The sequence below is a fragment of the Cervus elaphus genome, chromosome 21, assembly GCF_910594005.1.
Source record: "Cervus elaphus chromosome 21, mCerEla1.1, whole genome shotgun sequence".
Taxonomy (NCBI): Eukaryota; Metazoa; Chordata; class Mammalia; order Artiodactyla; family Cervidae; genus Cervus; species Cervus elaphus.
The window spans coordinates 48,167,460-48,186,857 of NC_057835.1; the positions used below are offsets into that span (position 1 = coordinate 48,167,460).

Genomic DNA, 19,398 nt, shown 5'->3' on the forward strand with positions numbered 1-19,398 from the left:
AAACCCCGCGCGCGACATCTTGGGAAATGTAGTCCCCGCCTCCGCGGGGTCCCCGGGTTCGACCATGAGACCCCCCCACCCAGAGAGATTTCTCTGCTTGCGTCCGATGAAACCCGAGCTGCCAGCCCATGTGGGGGCGGGGCCGCCCCCCCACGGAGGACTCGGGGTGCTCTCTCTGGTCGGTGGGAAGAGAGGAAACTACAGTCCCCAGGCTGCTCTGCGCCGAGCCGGGAGCCGGCAGCCTCGCTTTGCGTGACCGCGGCAGGTTGGTCCTGGAGCAGATGAGCGCAGAATATTTAGGCGAAAACGCGAGGAGGGGGTGGGATCGCGGGGCAGGAGGAGTATCTCCGCCAAGAAAATTATGCATGCGTTAGGGGAGCTCTGAGAGAATGGCTGTGGAAGGTAAGGGACGCTTGGGCATTTTAAGCTCCCTCTTAACGCGCGCACCCCAAAATACACATCCCCGCTGAAGCTTGGGGAACCTGGGGAGGAAGGAAAGGGGGTGGTGGCGAGCGGGCCCTTTCCTCTTAACACCTCTTCTTGGCACTCACCTGAGCCACGGAAGGCCAGTGGGCGCTTTATTCTGTTGCTTTAGAAAGACAAGTAGATTGCGCAGGACTCTAGGGTTGTAGGCGAAGAGAGTCCCTAATGCGAAACGATGTGCTGGAAATGGGGGGAAAGCCTGAGAGGTCGCCTTGAGATTGCAGCCCCGAGGTGCCCTTTTTGATGCTCCCCACCTCCCGCCCCATACACCGGAGCCAGCTCCTTGGCCTCGCGGCTGGTAGATGCTCGCTTTGCCCACCCCCGCTCCCCACGCCTGCACGTGGGAGAGGACCCTCACCAGGTGCGTCATGGGGAAGCATGGACTGCTATTGGGTCGAGGGCCCCACGTCGTGTGTACCCAGAAGCGACAGCAATGGATGTACCCAGAGGGTGGACGTGGTCCTACACCTGCTTCTGTTCATACAACCCTCCCGAGGCTGGCAGAGTTTACAGAAACAGTCGGGATGAGGGCAATCAACCTCTTCGATTGGGGTGAATCCTCCTCTTTGAAGCCCACCTTCTTCTTTCCTCATATAATTTTGGCCTTTGGCTTTACAGTGCGGGCTCTATGATCCTGCTTCCTTTGAACTTCCCGGTTGAATGCCGGGATGGACGGTTTGTATGGAATCCCAAGTTTTCATTCAGATTCTCTCACCTTGGAAGACTGGCTTTTTCGCTGAGGGTGGTTTCTGGGGGAAAGTATGTGGGCCAGAGGGGTTTATGATGCTGCACTAGTAGCCAAACTGTGCCTGAATGATAAAGTGAAATGAGCATGAGACTGAAGGGCAGCATCCGTTCATCTCCAGAATTATGGTTCCTGAGTGTGGCTCAGGTCGTAGAGGAAATGGGTGTTGGAAAGAGGGCATGCTTGCCAGCTGTGGCAGGCTCCTTGCCAAGGGGAAATGAGCCTGCTCCTTGGAGGCCGGAGGCAAGAAGAAACCATGAGAGCTTACTGGCGTCTTTCTCCCCTCCCCACCCCAGGTGACAGCAACTGAGCTACTCTGACTCTTGTTAGAGTACTCTTGTTAATTACTTAGCAACTTGAAGGAGCAACAACTCTGCTCCTGTAATCGACTTCCATTAACTTGGAAGACTTGCTTTTGGGCTGTCTGAGGTTTGAAGATTTCCCCAGCTGGGCACTTCTATCTACCTACCTTTAATGCATATATTTGGCTTTTAAATTATTTATAGAATTATGTTTTTATATATATACATATATATGATCCTCTGGAGAAGGAAATGACAACCCACTCCATCCAGTATTCTTGCCTGGGAAAATCCCATGGGCAGAGGAGCCTGGTGTGCTACAGTCCATGGGGTCACAAAGAGTTGCACAACTTAGCTTCTAAATAACAACAAATCATATATGTGACTTTGAAAAAATAACCAGCTTTCTTTTCCCAGCAAATGTAATAGTAGAGTGAGAATCTGACTTTTTGCATTATTACAGTTGATGGTAACTGAGACAAGACTTTAGATGAAAAAAAAAGAAAAAAACAACCAAGATAAAGTTCACTGAGCTGAGGCCAAGGGCAAGCTGACCTACTGGCACCCTCTCTACTTCACCCCTGAGATGACATGATATCTTCTCTTTCCCACTCTTCTGTGTCCTCAAGTGACGGGCACTCCCACTGGTTACCAGTCCAGGGTGTACTTGAAAATAATTTCCTGCTTGCTGGAAGAAGTATAGAATTAGTCATATTTCTTGTCTGATGGGTTGTTATACCAGTGAAGCCAGACCTTACAAAAACAAAGGCTTTGAAAGGAAGTATGCCTGGACTGTGGAGAGCTTATTTTATTTTCTAGTGGCTTGTTTGGTTAAAGTGGCTGTCTAGTAAACAGGAGATCCTGAGCTGGAATCACAATGAGGCTTCGACTTGAAGAATAAAGGGAACGTTTTAAACTTTGGCTGCAAATATTCCTGTCTCTGGTCTTTACAAAGGCGGGCTTCTTGGTTTGAACTTGGCCCTTCCTGGCTACTCTCATTGGTCTCTCAAGGTGCAGGGTAAACTCCTCTGGGAACTTGTCTTAGCCCTCCTTTCCCTCTGGCTTCTGAGCGGTTCACCCAGTCTGGGGCAAGTGCCTCTAGCATTCTGTTCCCTTAAGCACCTGTGCTTCCATCCATCCTAACACTTGCCTTACTTCATGTCTCTCACTGGACTCTAGTGAAACTGCAACCCCTTAAGAGTGGAGACCATATGATTTTGACATTGTACTCCCAGTCTATAGTATACTACCTGACCCGTGATAGGCATTCAATAAATGCTCGTGAAATCCATGGTGCGTTTGTAACTGACTACCTAAGGATGCATGGGACTTTCTTAGGATTTCTGAGAGGTTTGAAGGTAGGGAGGCTTTTAAAGGAAGTGCCCCCTCTCTTTAGTCTTCTGATGCTCAAAGACTCTTCTAGAGCAGTGGTTTTCATCTGAGAGGGATATTTCTGCCTAGGGCGTGTTTGTGATAATGCAGAGTCTGGCTTGATGTTTTGTGTCCATGGGCCAGCAATGTTAAATGTCCTGCTGTGCATGGCCTTTTCATACAAAATTCCCAACCCCAAACCAGGGAACAACCAGTTTCCCCAAGCTCACTGAGAAAGGAATTTCACCAGTGGGAATGGTATAGGAAATATACTACATGTTACTTAACATCTGAGATTTCGTTTCTGCATCTGGAAAAAATAGGCACTCTACTGTTTAGGTCCTACTAAAGTTGTGAGTATTAAATAAAAAGAAAAGGGCTTATTAAGGGTACCCAGAAGGTGGATTCTCTGTAACTGTTATTTGTACTACCATCCTTCTTTCAAAAAGCAATACTGTTTGGAACCTGTTTTCTACCCTGAATTTTCACTTATTCATGTCAGTTTTTGTAATTAGTAACAAATTAGAAGTTTTTTTTTTCTTGCAGTGTGTAACCTGTTTTCTTAAGTAAGCTTGAACTTGTAAAAGTGTTAAGAGCAAGTGGGTGGCTCATTCATTTTGCTGAACCTGTAACATTGAGTTTACATTGAAAATGAGATGCCGTTTGTGTATTTTATGGCTATCCTGAGTTAAGTTTTCTTTGAATTAATTACACCATCCTAGGTGTAGTCCCTAACCTGGTTATGATCCGAGTCTTATACCTGTGGGCAACTTAAAGCTGTGCTTTCCAGCCACAGAATGTGTTGTGGTCTGCATTCAGATTGAGTGTATTGGCATCCATTTTCTTCTTAAAAACATGTTGTAAGAAATTACTCCATTAAGCTAGAGAACTAGGACCTCTAGAAAGGAGGTAGCCTGCAGAAACCAAGAGTAATCCATTCTCCATGGAGACTGTGAAGACAGTTGTATCCATTGAGACACTTTCCTAACACGAGTTATAGGCAGAGGGAAAAAGTAGTTTCATCTGGCATAGTGTTGTATCCACCTGTGTATTCCAAGATTGGTACCTGACACTTTGGAGGACCTTAGTAACTTTTTCTTGAGTGAAGTATTGGGTTAGCCCAAAAATTAATTCAGGTTTTTCCATACAGCATCATGGAAAAAAATGAACACGCTTTTTGGCCAACCCAATATAAATGCTTCAGAGCAAAAGAAAACTTTTCCTACCTTGGTCCCCATTTCCTCTCCCTGCATCATCCTCAGCTGTATAAGAAAAATGGAATGGAGAAATACTATATATAGTGTTTCTATTCCAGATCTAATAGAATAATAGTTCCTCTCCCATGGCAGAAAGATGAATCCCAATATTCACCACCCCTCCAGAAAGATTTCCATTAGAAGACTGCGTGCTGTAAATGACATTGGGCTAGGGAATCTGCATTTTCCATCTAAAATGAACAAGCTAACTTATCAGATAGCCTCTGATTAGTCATTCATTGCTCACATTCTATAGTTTTTCTCCTGTGAAAGAGTAACAAAACTGCCCATCACCAAAATAGTGTAAGGATAAGTAATCCTAACAGTGCCTGGAGAAAGAGGAAGAAACAAGATAGTTGGAATCTCGTGGCAAAGAGAAGCTGTCATGAAAAGTGACTCTGTACCCTGCTGGCCTTCAGAACTGAGTCACAATCACAATGGGAGATAAAGACATAGTCTTGATTAGAAGGGTACAGGAGTTATTTTTTTATTCTTTTTCTAACTTTGGGCTGGGTGGTAAAGTGGATTTGCTAATACTGCATCCCAGCAGCGAGTTTACGCCTTATGGGAGCACCTGTCTCTGTGACATTGGCAGCCTGGACTGCAGAGAGGAGATGGGCTCCTTCAGCAAGAGAGAGAGAGAAAGGCCCCAAATACAGATGCCTCGCTCCCTTTCACAGGCTTGCATGTGTCTACTTGTCTTCTCGCCAGAGGAGAGCCCATCGAGAGCGGAGAGAAACCAGCAGTGCCCTCCTCTTGGATTGTCCCCCATGGCACAGGAATCAAGGAGGAAAATGGCTCTCTGGGTGCTAGCCCACCTCCAGTTTTTCTAGCTGCATTTCCATGTGGGGAACATGGTTTTTGTGCACTTCTCCTTGGTGGGGCTTTTTGCCTGACCCATGATAGACTCTCCGTGAGGTTGGGTGAATGAATGAGTGAGTCAGTGAATGAGTGGCAGACTGAATGAATGGGTAAGCTTATGGGTGCATCTGATTTCTGCAGTAGGCCCCGCGTTCTCCCCAAGGAGAACCCTCAGCTGTGTTCATCTGCAGAAGTGGACGTTGTAAAGGCAGTGGAGCCATCAGCCTGCTTCCCTTGTGACTGCACAGCATCCCGGAGTCAGTGTTCAGCTACTTCCTACCCGAGTCTCCTGCATTTCACTTTTCACCAAGGGTCTTTTTTAAATATCTATTTTGTTCTGTATCCCACAAGATCAGATTTTGCTGCAGCAGCAGCTTAACCAGTTAATCTGTTTTAGGACTTGAGAGTGATGAATGGGAGCCCATCATGGAAAGCTCCTGTGAGTGACTGTGCATGAAGGAGAGGTGGGGCCCTTAGCCTGACTTCCTGCCACTCCCAGCTCTTCTCCTGATCTCTAACTGGTTGGACAGGACTTCCGTCTAATCCTGCTCTTACCTGGCCCTGCCCTTGCTAATTCCTTTCAGTCCACCCTTCTTTCTTTTCTGTCTCGCTGTGGTTTTAGGCCAGAAGGAACCAGGGCTGGTGCTAAGGTGAAGACATGTGGGCTGTGTGATAACATGTAGCCAGTGTAGCTGGGTTCCATCCACATGCTGAGTGAGTCAGGAGGGGCAGCCAGGGATCCAAAGCCTGTTCCCTGGGGAGTGAGCATCAGACATTGTACATTTGGTGCCTTAGGAGAAAGAGGAGAAAATTGCAAACTCTCTTTCTCTGGCATTGGGCATTTGCTGTTAATAAACTGGAGAACATTGCCTGTGTGCAAGGAACTCTACTAGATTTGGGGGGGAGTCCATAAAGAAGAAAGCTTAGCCTTCCCCTGTGTCCACTTGGCTGGAGACAGATTCAGATGAAAGCTGAATGATATAAGTGCTAAATAAAAGTACAAGCAACATAACGTGGGAGGTCTGAGAACAGACAGAGCATTTAGCTCAGAGCTGGACGGGATGGGATGACCTAACCAAGGGGACCGCCTTTGAATGAGCTTTGGAGCACAATAGTCATGAGTGGGGGATGGGGGAAGGACAGAGAACAGAGGGCTGTGAGTGGGACGTGTGTTCCCCAATGGTGTTCCCCCCACCAAGTTCTAGTGTTGTGGCTGTTTAGCCCTCTATGGGCAGGGTAGTGAACGGGCATGCGCCTGGCGTGTCTGGTACATTCCTTTTCCTATGGGCTGCATTATCCGCTTGGCCAGACCTCCAGCATTCCCCGCAGCCCAGTTGGACCTTGCCTGTCGTCTTTTTGTCACAAGAGTGAGCTAGGAAAACTGCCCTCCTGATTCCTCCCCAATTTTCTGATGTGGATGTCACAGCACTACCAGCTCAGAGCTGGCTCATGAGAGCACACTTGGCTATATTTAGTCTGATTCTTCTAAAGTGTGGGTGCAAGAAGCTGCTCGTATAGCTTGCCTCCCAAGGGAAGAGCACACAGGGGTGGCGGTTGTTGGGTGACAGGGGGCCGCCTCACTGCTTTCTCTTTGCAGCCTTTTCCCCAGGGCACCTGGTGCTAGGAGGAACCAGCTGGCAATTTCAGTTCCTTTGTTCCTCAGCTGCTATTGATGCTCTGGAAGGTGTTTGGTGCTATTCTGTCCAGAAGTCATTTTTCTAGCCCAGTGGTATTACTGTGTCTGTATACTAGCTGCTAATGAAGGAATGCAGATCCTCAGAGTTGGGATAAGACCAACAAAATATAATAGGTAAAATAAAAGCCATCCTCACTTTTAAGTGTAGTATTTGATTTTATTCATTATGTGATTCCCTGACATGAGGTTAACAGCAGGAAGTAAAAGTGATCATAATTGTTGTTGTTCAGTCACTAAGTCATGTCTAACTCTTTCTGACCCCATGGACTGCACCACACTAGGCTTCCCTGTCCTTCTCTATCCTCCCTGAGTTTCCTCATAATATGAATGTGTTTATTTACTAAAGACTCAATACTTAATCTCTCTCCACCAAAAATTTACTTTCCACTCAACACCCACAATTTTGTAGGTCGGGCTCTCTTACTCTGATAATTGCTCAGTTATACAATTGTGCATGCAAATTGACTGCAAAGAGAAATTTCGGATCATGCAAAAGAGGAAGAAAATTCATGGACTCTATGAAAGTAACATTGGAAAACTGACAGAATGAGACAGCTGTGACCCAATTAAGATTTGGCTTAGTTAGGCCAGGTAACCATTAAACAAGAGAAAATTGACCTACGATGCTGATTTGGTAGAAACCAAGAAAAGAATTAGACCAGGTAAGGATTAAGAGAAGTCTCTGGTGAAAAATGATGCCCTGAAATACTTTGGGGAGAAAATGATCTCCTTTATAAATGGGCTATGAAAAGTCAAACATAAAATGAAGAATGTTTTGTCCTGCAGACATAAATCTTGTTAGAGGAGCTATATAACAAAAAAATTTGATTTTTTTTTTTCTAAGAATTAACAGATACTTGAAATTTTAATCTAAGTTGGTTAAACTGGAGATAAACATCTCCATTTCTCCAAGTATCATTCAAACTGTTTCACTCTTAATTTTTGAAACTTGAGTCTGTATTTCCTTCCCTCTCTGTTCTACATTAGTACTTTAAAAAGTTTAAAGTTCAGATTATTTAGGTATAATTTACATTCAGTAAAATTTACCTTTTGAAGTTCTTTGAGTTTTGACAAACATATACAATTTATTCAGTCTTGTAACCATGAAGAAAATCAAATTCAATTCCTATACCCAGAAAAGATTTCTTGTTCCCTTTAGTTACACTTTGTTCAGTCTCTGGTAAACATACTGTTATGAGTTGTCTTTATACTTTTGCCTTTTCCAGAAGGTTATATAAAATATCATATACTATGATAAAATGATATCATATGCTATGTTGCCATTTGTTTCTGAATTCTTTCATTTAGTATAATGCATTTGAAATTCATCATTCAGTCCTTTTAATTGGTGAATAGCAAGCATTCCATTGAATGGATGTACCACAGTTTATTCACCAATTATGTTTAGATTGTTTCCAGTTTGTGGTAATTATGAATAAATGACTGTTAGTAGCTGCATACAGGTTTTTGTGTAAACATAGTTATTTCTCTTATATGAATAGCTCAGAGTGGAATTTGAGTCAGTGTGTGTTTTAATTTTATAAGAAACTGCCAAACTGTTCTCTAGAGTTACTGTCTCATATGTATTTTTCTTAATTTGGATTTTTTTCTCTTATTAATCATCTGCTCATAATGAGGACCTCACAAGAATAAGAGAATTACATTAATGGGGACAATTAGAAAGAAAGAGTTTTCCAGAAGTGAGTTCCCTGAGCTATATTATGGAAGAACATGCAAGTAAAGCAATGGCACATATGTATCTTGGTTTCCAGGTTAGTCCAGACTTCAAGGATGGATTTGGCCTGGAAACATCACTGGTTTTACATCCAAAAGAAAGCTGTTAAATTCCCTTTATAATTAAAAGTAACAGGAGTTTGCCATTAAGTTCTGGATATTGATTTTTTGTTTTGTTTTGGTGGTGGTTATTGTGGAAAACCAGATAAGGAATGCAGCCCAGATGAGGGAGGGCTTCCCTTTGGAGGAAAATTGGGGAAGGACATGCTTGAGAGGCCATAGATGAGTTGAACTGGAGCAGGAAAATTTTACCTCCTATCCCTGGAAGGAATTGGTCTTGCCTGCCAAGGGGAGTTGCTGGTGGAGCCAAGGACTCCATTTTATGAAGCCTGAGAAAAGGTTAATTGATTCAATCTCTAGTGATTTAAATTTTAAGTGTGACTGTGTGTGATCTGATTGAAAATTGGGTCTTCATTAGCTCTCCCTTTATACAGTGGGAGCAGTGCTTGATTCACCTGCAAAGACCAGATTTTGCTCAGCCACAAATTAGATGGAGGGCTTTATCATGGAATTGCTTCCAAGTGCAAAACAAGGTTTTGGAGTTATAATTTGGGTATGGATGCATTAGGATTTTCAGAATTTCCCAGTGGTCTTTGGAGTATTTGAGTTTGGGATAGCCCAGAATTTGTATGATACATGGTTGCCTTAATGCAGTGCTACCGTGTTGGAGGTTGTAAAATGTCAGTTTAGGGTTTTTGTGTTTGTTTTTGAGAAGGTGCCTGTGCATTACATAGAGGTGAAAATATAATATTAACCAGACTTCAGTAGATGAACATTGCACTTAATTTTGTTTAGAATTGCTTATTTTCCCCATGATGCCAGTGGTTTATAGCTGGAGGGAAGAGAGCAACCAGTAGCCAAGAAATGGACATTCACCTCCTGGTCTTGGCTGAGTCATCACCCTTTTTTTCCTTCCATCTCTGAGATTAGAACCAGGTGTGTGTCAGTACTTTGTGATGCCTTAGCTTTTGCTTTCTGTTTGTTTTCTGCTCTGCGTTAACTTAACCACAATGTAAAAAAAAAAAAAAAATCTGCCTGAATAAACTATAGGATTGCCCTTTGGTGTTAAGGCATCTTGGAAATTTAGGCGAGTATAGCATTTACTTCCTATAGCTTAGAAGTGAAATATTCTTCATTTTATGCTCGCAGATGTTTATTGAGCATCCAGTGTATGCCAGTCTCTAGCAGAATTTGATTTATAGTCCTGTAATACCGTGGATAAGCTTAGGAAAAACAAGTGTTCTGAAGACAGATCTGCTTAGGTAGTGTTTCCTTAGTGATGAGATTCTTCTGGGGCACTTGTTGATAACATCCATGTTCCTCCTCTCCTCCCTTGGATGGTATGTTTTTGAGTCAGAAATGTAACTCGGTAAAGAATCTGCCTGCAATGCAGAAGACTTGGGTTTGATTCCTGGGTCAGGAAGATCCCCTGGAGAAGGAAATGGCAACCCACCCCAGTATTCTTGTCTGGAGAATCCCATGGAGAGAGGAGCCTGGTGGGCTACAGTCCATAGGGTTGCAAAGAGTTGGACACTACTTAGCAACTGAACCACCACCAATACCGTGGATAAGCTTAGGAAAAGCAGGTGTTCTGAAGACTGATCTGCTTAGGTAGTGTTTCCTTAGTAATGAGATTCCCCTGGGGCACTTGATAACATCCACGTTCCTCCTCTCCTCCCTTGGATGGTATTTTTTGAGTCAGAAATGGGGCCTTGAATCTAACACATGGCCTGAGTCATTCTTAATAAGTATATTTGGAGATGCTGGTATGGGGGCAAGATTCTTAGTCTAAGATCAGAAGAGGGGACTGAAGGTCTCATGGAATCCTTGACCCCCTTAAACCATATGCACAATATGTATATGGACTTTGTATTTTTCATGGGAAGGGGGACTGGGGCTGTCATTCTGTTCTCCAGGGAATAAAGATGAATGTGGTCTTCTTTAGAACAGCCATTTGACTTTTTAAAAATATATTCTGATAAATCTCTAATGCCAACAACTATGTCTGGCACATAGAAAGCATACAACTATTTGTTTAGTAAACAAGAATATTAACATCTTTTCATTAGTTACCACCGGTTACTAAGCCAGCCTCTTGATGGCCCTTCTCCAGACGTTGTTGTTGTTCAGTTGCATAGTCTTGTCTGACTCTGTGACCCATGGACTGTAGCACACAGGCTTTCCTGTCTTTGCCATCTCCTGGGTTTGCTCAAACTCATATCCATTGAGTCGGTGATGCCATCCAACCATCTCATCCTCTGTCACCCCCTTCTGCCTTCAATCTTTCCCAGCATCAGGGTCTTTCCCAATGAGTTAGTTCTTTGCATCAGATGACCAAAGTATTGGAGCTTCAGCATCAGTCCTTCCAGTGAGTATTCAGGGTTGATTTCCCTTAGGATTTATTGTTCTCCTTGCTGTCCAAAGGACTCTCAAGAGTCTTCTCCAGACATTAGTTTTCATAATGCAATGAGATAGTTGATTCCCCAGCCCATAGCTGAGAGACTTTAGATCCAGAGAAGATAAGTAATTTCTCCAAGGCCACACAGCTAATTGGTGGTGCGACTGGGCTTTGTTACCAACTTTGCCATGTTCCAGTGAAAGTAAAAGTCGCTCAGTTGTGTCTGACTCTTTGCAACCCCATGGACTATGTAGTCCATGGAATTCTCCAGGCCTGAATACTGGAGGGGTAGCTGTTCCTTCTCCAGGGGATCTTCCTGACCCAGGAATCGAACCCAGGTCTCCTGCATTGCAGGCGGATTCTTTACCAACTGAGCTACCAGGGAAGCTTTTTCACAGTCCTGTGTTGCTTTCTGGTTTTGTTTCAGTTTGGTAGTTTGGCTCTACTTTACTAGCTGTTTGTTGGAAATGTTGATCATTTAAGGGAAAGAATAAAACAGTGTAATAAACAAAAAATTGCTCTACAGTAGGGAAGACTCTTCCAGGTTTTTAGATCAAATCTCTAATAAGATATTTATCTTGATCTCGGCTCTCTGCACTTTAGTTTCCCCCTGTGTAAGAGCCTGAGGTCTTTGGGTTTTTGTTGCTGCTGTTTATCCCTGTGGGTTTTCATATTCACTTATGTACCCAGCACAAATGAGTTATTTGGATAATAAACATTCATTGTGCACTTGTGATAAACTCAGCTCTGTGAACAGCACTCACCGGGTGATATAAAAGAATGGAAGGCCACCAACCTTTCCCTCATGGGGCTTATGGTTGCTTCAGATTCAAGACTTGGTTTGTGAATGTATCTTAATAAAAAAAAAAAAAAAGAAGATATGGACTTGGGCAAAGTGGGCAGTGTAGAGGGCTCTGCTTTCAATCAGAGGGAGCCGCCATGCCCACAGCAATGGTCCTCTCACTGCCCTTGACTCCCCAGAAGATGTTCTCAAAGGGTGTTTTTTTGTTTTGCTGTTTTTGTTTTTAAGACTTAACTTCTATGGAAAATTTGATCACAGCCTGGAGAAACTGAAAAACCAAGGAAGCTAAAGTAATCAGATAAGGGAAAAGAAAGGAATGGAGGAACAGATGTGAGAAACATTTCAGAGTGGGGGCGCAGGGAAGAATAGGATTTGAGATTGTTTAGTTATGGGGTGTGGCAGCCACATAGTTGCTCCCAACTCTTCGGGGACACTCGACTGCCAGTAAAATCAAAGCCAAGCTCCTTAGCAGTCAGGGACTTTTCCAGACTGTCACTGCCCCCCTGCTTCAGGCTGATCTCCACTCTTTCCCCTTAGGAACCTTCCCTGATACTCGAGGGGCCCAGGGATCATATGTGTGCTGATTTACAGTGCATGCTGACTCCCTACCATATTCTTTATGCTGGTCTCCCCACCTGGAAGCTCCTCCTTCCATGTGTTCACTTTGCACATCCTTCTATGTGCATGTCTAAGGCAAGAGAGTAGGTGGGTAAGTCAGGGAGATTTCATGTGTGACGAGCAGGATCACCAGTACCAGCAGTTTAAGGGATAGAGTGAGGAAGAGGAGGCTGAAGGAGATGGGAAGAAGCAGCCAGTGGAAGGAGGGGTACCATTTCAGAGTGGAGAGTCTCAGCATCACGTGATGAACTAAGACAGCCAATGAGACATGTGCTGGGAAGTACCCAGTGGTTTGGTAAAAATTTAAGGTATTCTGATGAAATGGGGAGGCAAATCCACATTATAATACTTTGGGGGTGTTGAGGAAGCTACTCCTGATGCAAATGTATCATCAAGAAATGGAAAGAAGAGGTGTGAAAGTGGAAAGGAAAGGAGTTGTGGAAAAGGAGTAGTTATGGAAAGGGAGAGATCAAGGTCAAGGGAGCTGTAAATATTGTGAGAAGTTGGAAGAAGGAAAACAGGGGGTCTCATGTAGGTGGGAAGCAGTTCAGAGCAAGATATATATATTTTTTAAGCTATGAAATATTTGAGAGTGTTTCTAGATTGTGTGTGAATTGACCCAGTGGAGAGGGAGATTTTGAAGATACAAAGGATAAAAGGGGTAACCTTTAGAGCAAGGGCCATCAGCACCAGCAAGAATTTAGCTGTATTATGTCTTGGAGAAGGTGTTCTTTCTGGAAAGGGTGGTCGGTACAGGTAATAAATGTTATAACTATAAAATAAAACACATGACTATTAAAAATATTACTACCTATACTGTGATAGGCACTGTTCTAAACTTATACGTTAATTCATTAACCTTCACATGAATCTTGTGAGGTAGGTACCATCATCATCCCTATTTACAAATAACAAAAGAGGTGCAGAGATGTTAAGTGACTTGCTTGTGGTCACTCACCTAGTTCTTGGTAAAGCTAGAATTTGATTAAAAACAGAAGATGTTTGTGACTTCCATGGAGGTCCAGTGGATAAGACTTCACCTTCTAATGCAGGGGGTGCAGGTTTGATTCCTGGTCAGGGAGCTAAGCTCCCACATGCCTCGCAGCCAAAAAAACCAAACCCTAAAACAGAAGCAATATTGTAACAAATTCAATAACGACTTTAAGAATGGTCCACATCAAAAAAAAAAAAAGGCTTAAAAAGACGTTCATCCCATTTCCTAGTTAGGACACTGTGGGGAATACTGGATTCAGACATTATCATCAGAATTTTTTAAATTATGAGACTATTAAATGATCACCTACTAATATACTGTTATGTCAGTTATATCAATGAAAAATTTTTAAAGGATGACCTCTAAGGACATCCACTGACATTGTCAGTGGGTCAGTGACAATTTCTTGCCTGAGTTTATTTTGTAATAACTAACTCCAGGTAGGACAAGCATGGAATCGAGGACTTTGAATTCTCAAATGTTGAGGGGGATACTTTTCAGAACATGAGTCCTCTTCTGGAGAGGTTAGGCTTTGTGGGGGTAGGAGGAGGGTGCTTGCCTGTGGAACAGGGGTTGGGTGTACAGGCCAGCCAGTACCACAAGGGTACCCTCATTCTACAGCCTGGTTTCAGGGTTTCAGGAAAATAACAGCAAGTAGAAGTGGTGTCAGAAAAGTGAAAAGAAAAAAGGTGAAATGATGCTGAAAATAAACTTGGCCAACTGTACGGTTTTGCCGAGACGGGAACATCATCTCCATTTCCTTCCATCTCCTGCCTCTTTTCTGCTTTTAAAGGCCTTAAGATTTAGGTTTTCAGGGTGCTGAGGTCATTGTCCCTGATTCTAATGATAAGGGAGAGTGATTTTCCCCAGCTAATGTTCCGTCTATTGCTCGCTAAGTGCCTCTCTACAACCCCACAAAGCTCCTGCCTCCCTCTGACCTGCTTTGCCTGGCCCGGGTTTCTTAACTGAAATTCAATCACTTGGCTTTGGCACCCACACGTTTGCTGGGGCTCACCCCAAGGCCGTCATCATTGCAACCCTACCGCCCTGGCTTGCCTTCCCAGGTACGGCCTCTCATTAGAGCCACAGCTGACCTATTGGCAGCTGGACCAGGCACTCGTGTTCCCGTTTCATAAATTAGGATGTGAAGGCTCTCTTGCCCAGGGTCACATAACTCATTAGTGAGAGAGCTCAGATTTAGAGCTCGCTGTCTCAAGTCTTTTTTATTCTGGCTTCTGTGATTGCTGCCATGATTTGGAAGAGATGGTACAGTGCCTACTTTGAAGTGGAATACTCTAAAAGGGAGCAAGGATTTTCTTCAATTATGAGTGAAGGCAGGCAGAATGGAGCCTGAAGTCATGGACTTCCCTGGAGGCCTCTAATCCTTAGCTCAAGTGATAAGTTTCTCTTTCTCTCTCCTAGTATTTTATTGATTCTCTGTAATTGTATCTTCTAAATAGTCATATGGAAGTAATATTTAAACAAACACTTTTCAGGTATGAAAATTTTTCTATGGTAAATCCAGAGAAAGAAAAAATGTGAAAACAAATAAGAAACTATGAATAACAATAGTTAATATTTATTAGGCACTTGCTGATATTAGCAGCTGGGACTGCTTCTCAGCCAACATACACTGGTACAGCTGTTATTGGCTGTTGATAGACTGGGACTTTCCTGATGGATTGGGGTCCAGGCCATATTGGTGGTCTTAAATACTCTGACAGTTCCCAGTAACCCTACAAGATGGTTGTTAATATTCATTTTCTACATAACAAAATTAAGGCCCAGACATATTAAATAATTTCCCCCAAATCATTGTTGTTCATTGTTCAGTCACCTGGTTGTGTCTGACTCTCTGTGACCCCATGGGCTGCAGTATGCCAGGCTGCCCTGTCCTTCTCTGTCTCCCAGAGTTTGTGCAAACTCATGTCCATTGAGTCGGTGATATCATCCAACCATCTCATCCAATGTCACCTCCTTCTACTCCTGCCCTCAATCTTTCCCAGCATCAGGGTCTTTTAAGTTGGCTGTTCACATCAGATGACCAAAATACTGGAGCTTCAGCTTCACCATTAGTCCTTCCAACTAATATTCAGGATTAATTTCCCTCAAGACTCATTGCTTTGATCTCGCTGCTGTCCAAGAGACTTTCAGGAGTCTTCTCCAGCACCACAGTTCAAAAACATCAATTCTTTGGCTCTCACAACTGTATGTGACCACTGGGAAGACCATAGCCTAGACTATACAGAACTTTCTCGGCAGAGTAATGTCTCTGCTTTTCAACACACCGTCTAGGTTTGTCATAGCTTTCGTGCCCAGAAGCAATCATCTTCTGATTTCATGGCTGCATTCACCATCCTCAGTGATTTTAGATCCCAAGAAAGAGGAAATCTGTTGCTACTTCCACCTTTTCCCCTTTTATTTGCTGTGAGGTCATGGGACCAGATGCCATGATCTTAGTTTTAAGCTAGCTCTTTCACTCTCCTTCAGCCTCATCAAGAGGCTCTTTAGTTCCTCTTCACTTTCTGCCATTAGAGTGGTATCATCCACATATCTGAGGCTGTTGGTGTTTCTCCCGTCTATCTTGATTCCAACTTGTAACTCATTCAGTCCGGCATTTCTCATGATGTGCTCAGTGTGTAGGTTAAACAAACAGGGTGACCAGCTGGTAAATGATGGATCAAGAATTCAAACCCCGATTCAGATGACTTCAGTGCCCGTTCTGTTGCTACTAAACAAGGAGGCCACCCTGATACACCCAGTAGATCACCCTGGGAGAGTTGATATTTCTTCCTTGACTTTATGTAGGTGATTGACTGTACCTGGTATAATTTTATTCTGCCCCCTTCCCTTCTTAAAAAATGTCTGAGCATGATGCTCAGTTTCATTCTCTTCAGATGCAGCACTTCTGAGGACAATGATTAGTGCTCTTGAGAGGGCAACAGATGTGTAACTGTCCACGTTTCTCAAGGTATCATCACAGCGCTAGTCCTGTAGTTTGTTGATGGTTATTGTCAAGGTCACAACCATAGAAAATACATCTTATAATGAGAGGTGTATGTGTTTCGGGCTTCTCTGGTGACTCAGATGGTAAAGAATCTACCTTAAACGCAGGAGACCCAGGTTCAATCCCTGGGTCGGGAAGATCCCCTGGAGAAGGGAATGGCTGCCCACTCCCGTATTCTTGCCTGGAGAATCCCAAGAACAGAGGAGCCTGGCGGGCTATAGTCCACATGGCATGAGAAATCTATGCAAGATGAGGACAGGATCCAAGTTAATTGTAGAACTCAGAGTTGTAACAGTTTCTTTTTGGTTATGCCTGTCAACTTCCTGTCAACTTTTATTACAGCTTAGTGATTGATGTGTAACAAGATTTTCTACCTTTTCTTCTGACGTTTCATCTTGGTCTCCTAGTCTGTCTATCTAGTTATTCCCTAATGTAATGGTCCCCAGCCTCCAGGATCTAATGCTTGTTGATCTGACCTGATGTAATAATAATAGAAATAAAGGACACAATAAATGTAATGCACTCGAATCATCTGGAAACCATCCCCCCAACCCCAGTCTGTGGAAAAATTGCCTTTCAAAAAAGCAGTCCCTGGTGCCAAAAAGGTTGAGGACCACTGCCCTAATGTCTCATTGATATTTTCTTGTTTATACTCTGGAGGATGTTCAGCCATTTTTATTCTTAACGTTCTAAAATCTTTGATCATGTGAACATTCAGAATCACTGTTATTTTTATATTCAGCTACTACTTCACTGGGTCCTCCAAGTGCTGCATGAATGCTCAGTCTTGTCCAGCTCTTTGCCATCCCATGGACAAAGAGTCCAGGCTCTTCTGTCCATGGGATTTTCCAGGCAGGAATGCTGGAGTGGGTTGCCATTTCGTCCTCCAGGGGATCTTCTCGACCCAGGGATCAAGCCCACGTTTCCTGCACTGAAGGCAGATTCCTTACCACTGAGTCACCTGGGAAGCCCTCTAAGTGTTAGATATTTGTAAATTAGGGTTACATTTTCAGATAATGAGACATGCCCTTTTTTTTTTTAATAAATGAGTATAGACAGATATTCTCTACCATTTATTGAGGGTTTACTGTACAAGGATTGTGGCTTGTAACCATTTTTTATAATGCCTGCTACAATATATGTATTCCCATTTTGCGTATAAGGAAGCAAGCTTTGGTTAAGTATTTGAGGCTACTTAATAAAAGAAACTGAGAATGAAGCCTGGATATGTATTATGTTTAAGAACATCATAGTGTCAATTCTTTGAGTACTTCCTATGTGCAAGGAAGTGTAGTAAGCACTTTATAAACTTGAGATTTTATTTTTATTAGTTTTGTGAGCTTAATTTCAAGATGAGTTATTTTCTTTAAAAAATGAATTAAAATGAGGTATCATTTTCTTAATGTCCTGTAAACTTATCACTAATTCCAAACAAAAATTTGTTTGTTAAAGCTCTTCTCAATACATCCATATGGTATTCTGTCAATCTCTTCTCACTGAAGAACAGTTTCCCCAAAGAATTCTGGTTTGCTTTAAGCAAGTCGATCTCTAGATCTTTAGCGCTGTCGTGTTTGCATTTCCTTCCGCCAGTCTCCTTGGGTTGCCTTTCTTGGTGTCTGTGTTATATTCCCTCTTCCAGGACCCTAGATCTCCTACTTTGCTTCCACGTTCTTTTTGATGGACCCCATCCCCCTGTTACCTCCTGAGGAAAGGTACATGGGAAGCATACTTTTGAGAACTTCATATCTGATAAAGGTGTGTGTTCTACCCTTGTATCTAATTGATAAATTGATTAGACGTTTAAAAATAAGTTGAAAATTGCCTTCCCTCACAATTTTGAAGCCTCTAATATCTTCTAGTTTCCAGTCCTGGTTTTGAGAAATAGGAAGTCTTTCCATTCTTGATCATTGGTATGAAATATACATTTCTTTGAAATTATTAAATCTTCTGTTTCTAGTGCTGAGAAACTTGATGAGAATATGCTTTGGTGTGAGTCTATTTTTATCCATTGCATCGTGTACTTAGTGGTTTTTCAAAGTAGAAACTCATGTCATTCATTTCTGAGAATTTTTTTGAATTATTTATTTGATTTCCTTTTATCCAATTCATTCTGTTCTTTATTTCTCTGGCTGCTATTTTTGAGATGATAAATTTCCTGGACTGGTTCTTATTTTTGAAATCTATGTTTCCTATTTCTCATCTCTGTTCCTTTTGTTCTTTTTTCTGGTAGATTAATTTTATCTTTCAAACTTCTATGGCACTTATAATTTCTACTATCATTTTTAACTTTCCAAAGAGATTTTTTTTAGCTTTCTGAAGTTTTTATAGCATCCTAATCTTGTTTTGTGGATGTAATCTTTTTATATTTTGTTGAGGATATTAATGCTAACGTTTTTATTTTTTCAACTGAAATTTATTTCACTCTATATTTCTTCCAATGCACTTTTCTTTCTATTCATTCTGATCTTTTTTGATTGGATAGTGTCAGATGTTTGTAGATATTAGGCTTTCCTTATATTTAAATAGCCCATGCTAAAAATTAGGAAGATCTCTATAAATTGGGTCTGTCAATCATGGTTTTCATTGTAAGATGAATTGGCTGGATATTTTTTAGCACAAGGGAATGGGTCATCTTATGTCAGGACTTCTAAGAGTGTTTTTGTTGTAGGTGGTGGTTTGTTTTTAATTGGGCTGGGCTGGTTAATTACTCAGAAGACCCAGTATTCAAACTCTAGTATCTGATTGCTGAGTATAAGCCTTGTCACCAATTAACTTCCATTATCTAGGTATATTTTATTATTTTTAAGAAAGTTGGCAATCTAAGTGTAGATGTTCTAGGAATGCCCATTTCCGAAGAGGATTCTTTTAACCAGAAATTTTCTTCCACTACAATTATAACCCATGTGTGTGTGAGTTCCTAAAAGAATACCTGGTGCATAGTAGGTGCTCAGAAAACAACTGTTACCTGAATTCACATTTTTCTCAGCACATCAGGCTTTTTGAACAATGTTCAATGGGATGAGAAAAAAGCCTTAAATCTCCCAACTTCCATCTTAGTGCTATAGTATACC

The 19,398-nt window shown here is 42.4% G+C and overlaps 1 protein-coding gene across 3 annotated transcripts in view; it reads left to right on the top strand.

The window, feature by feature from the left end:
- Positions 1–250: 250 nt before the first annotated feature.
- The window catches only part of SAMD12 (sterile alpha motif domain containing 12), a 431,707-nt gene continuing 412,559 nt past the window's right edge, over positions 251–19,398 (top strand). For 2 of the 3 annotated variants that reach the window (XM_043879268.1, XM_043879270.1), the window contains exon 1: positions 272–402. In XM_043879268.1, the coding sequence (XP_043735203.1) occupies positions 390–402 (13 nt within the window). In that variant the 5' untranslated portion in view covers positions 272–389. Of the gene's footprint in view, positions 403–19,398 lie in introns of all 3 variants that reach the window. The other variant, XM_043879269.1, reaches the window with a different exon arrangement.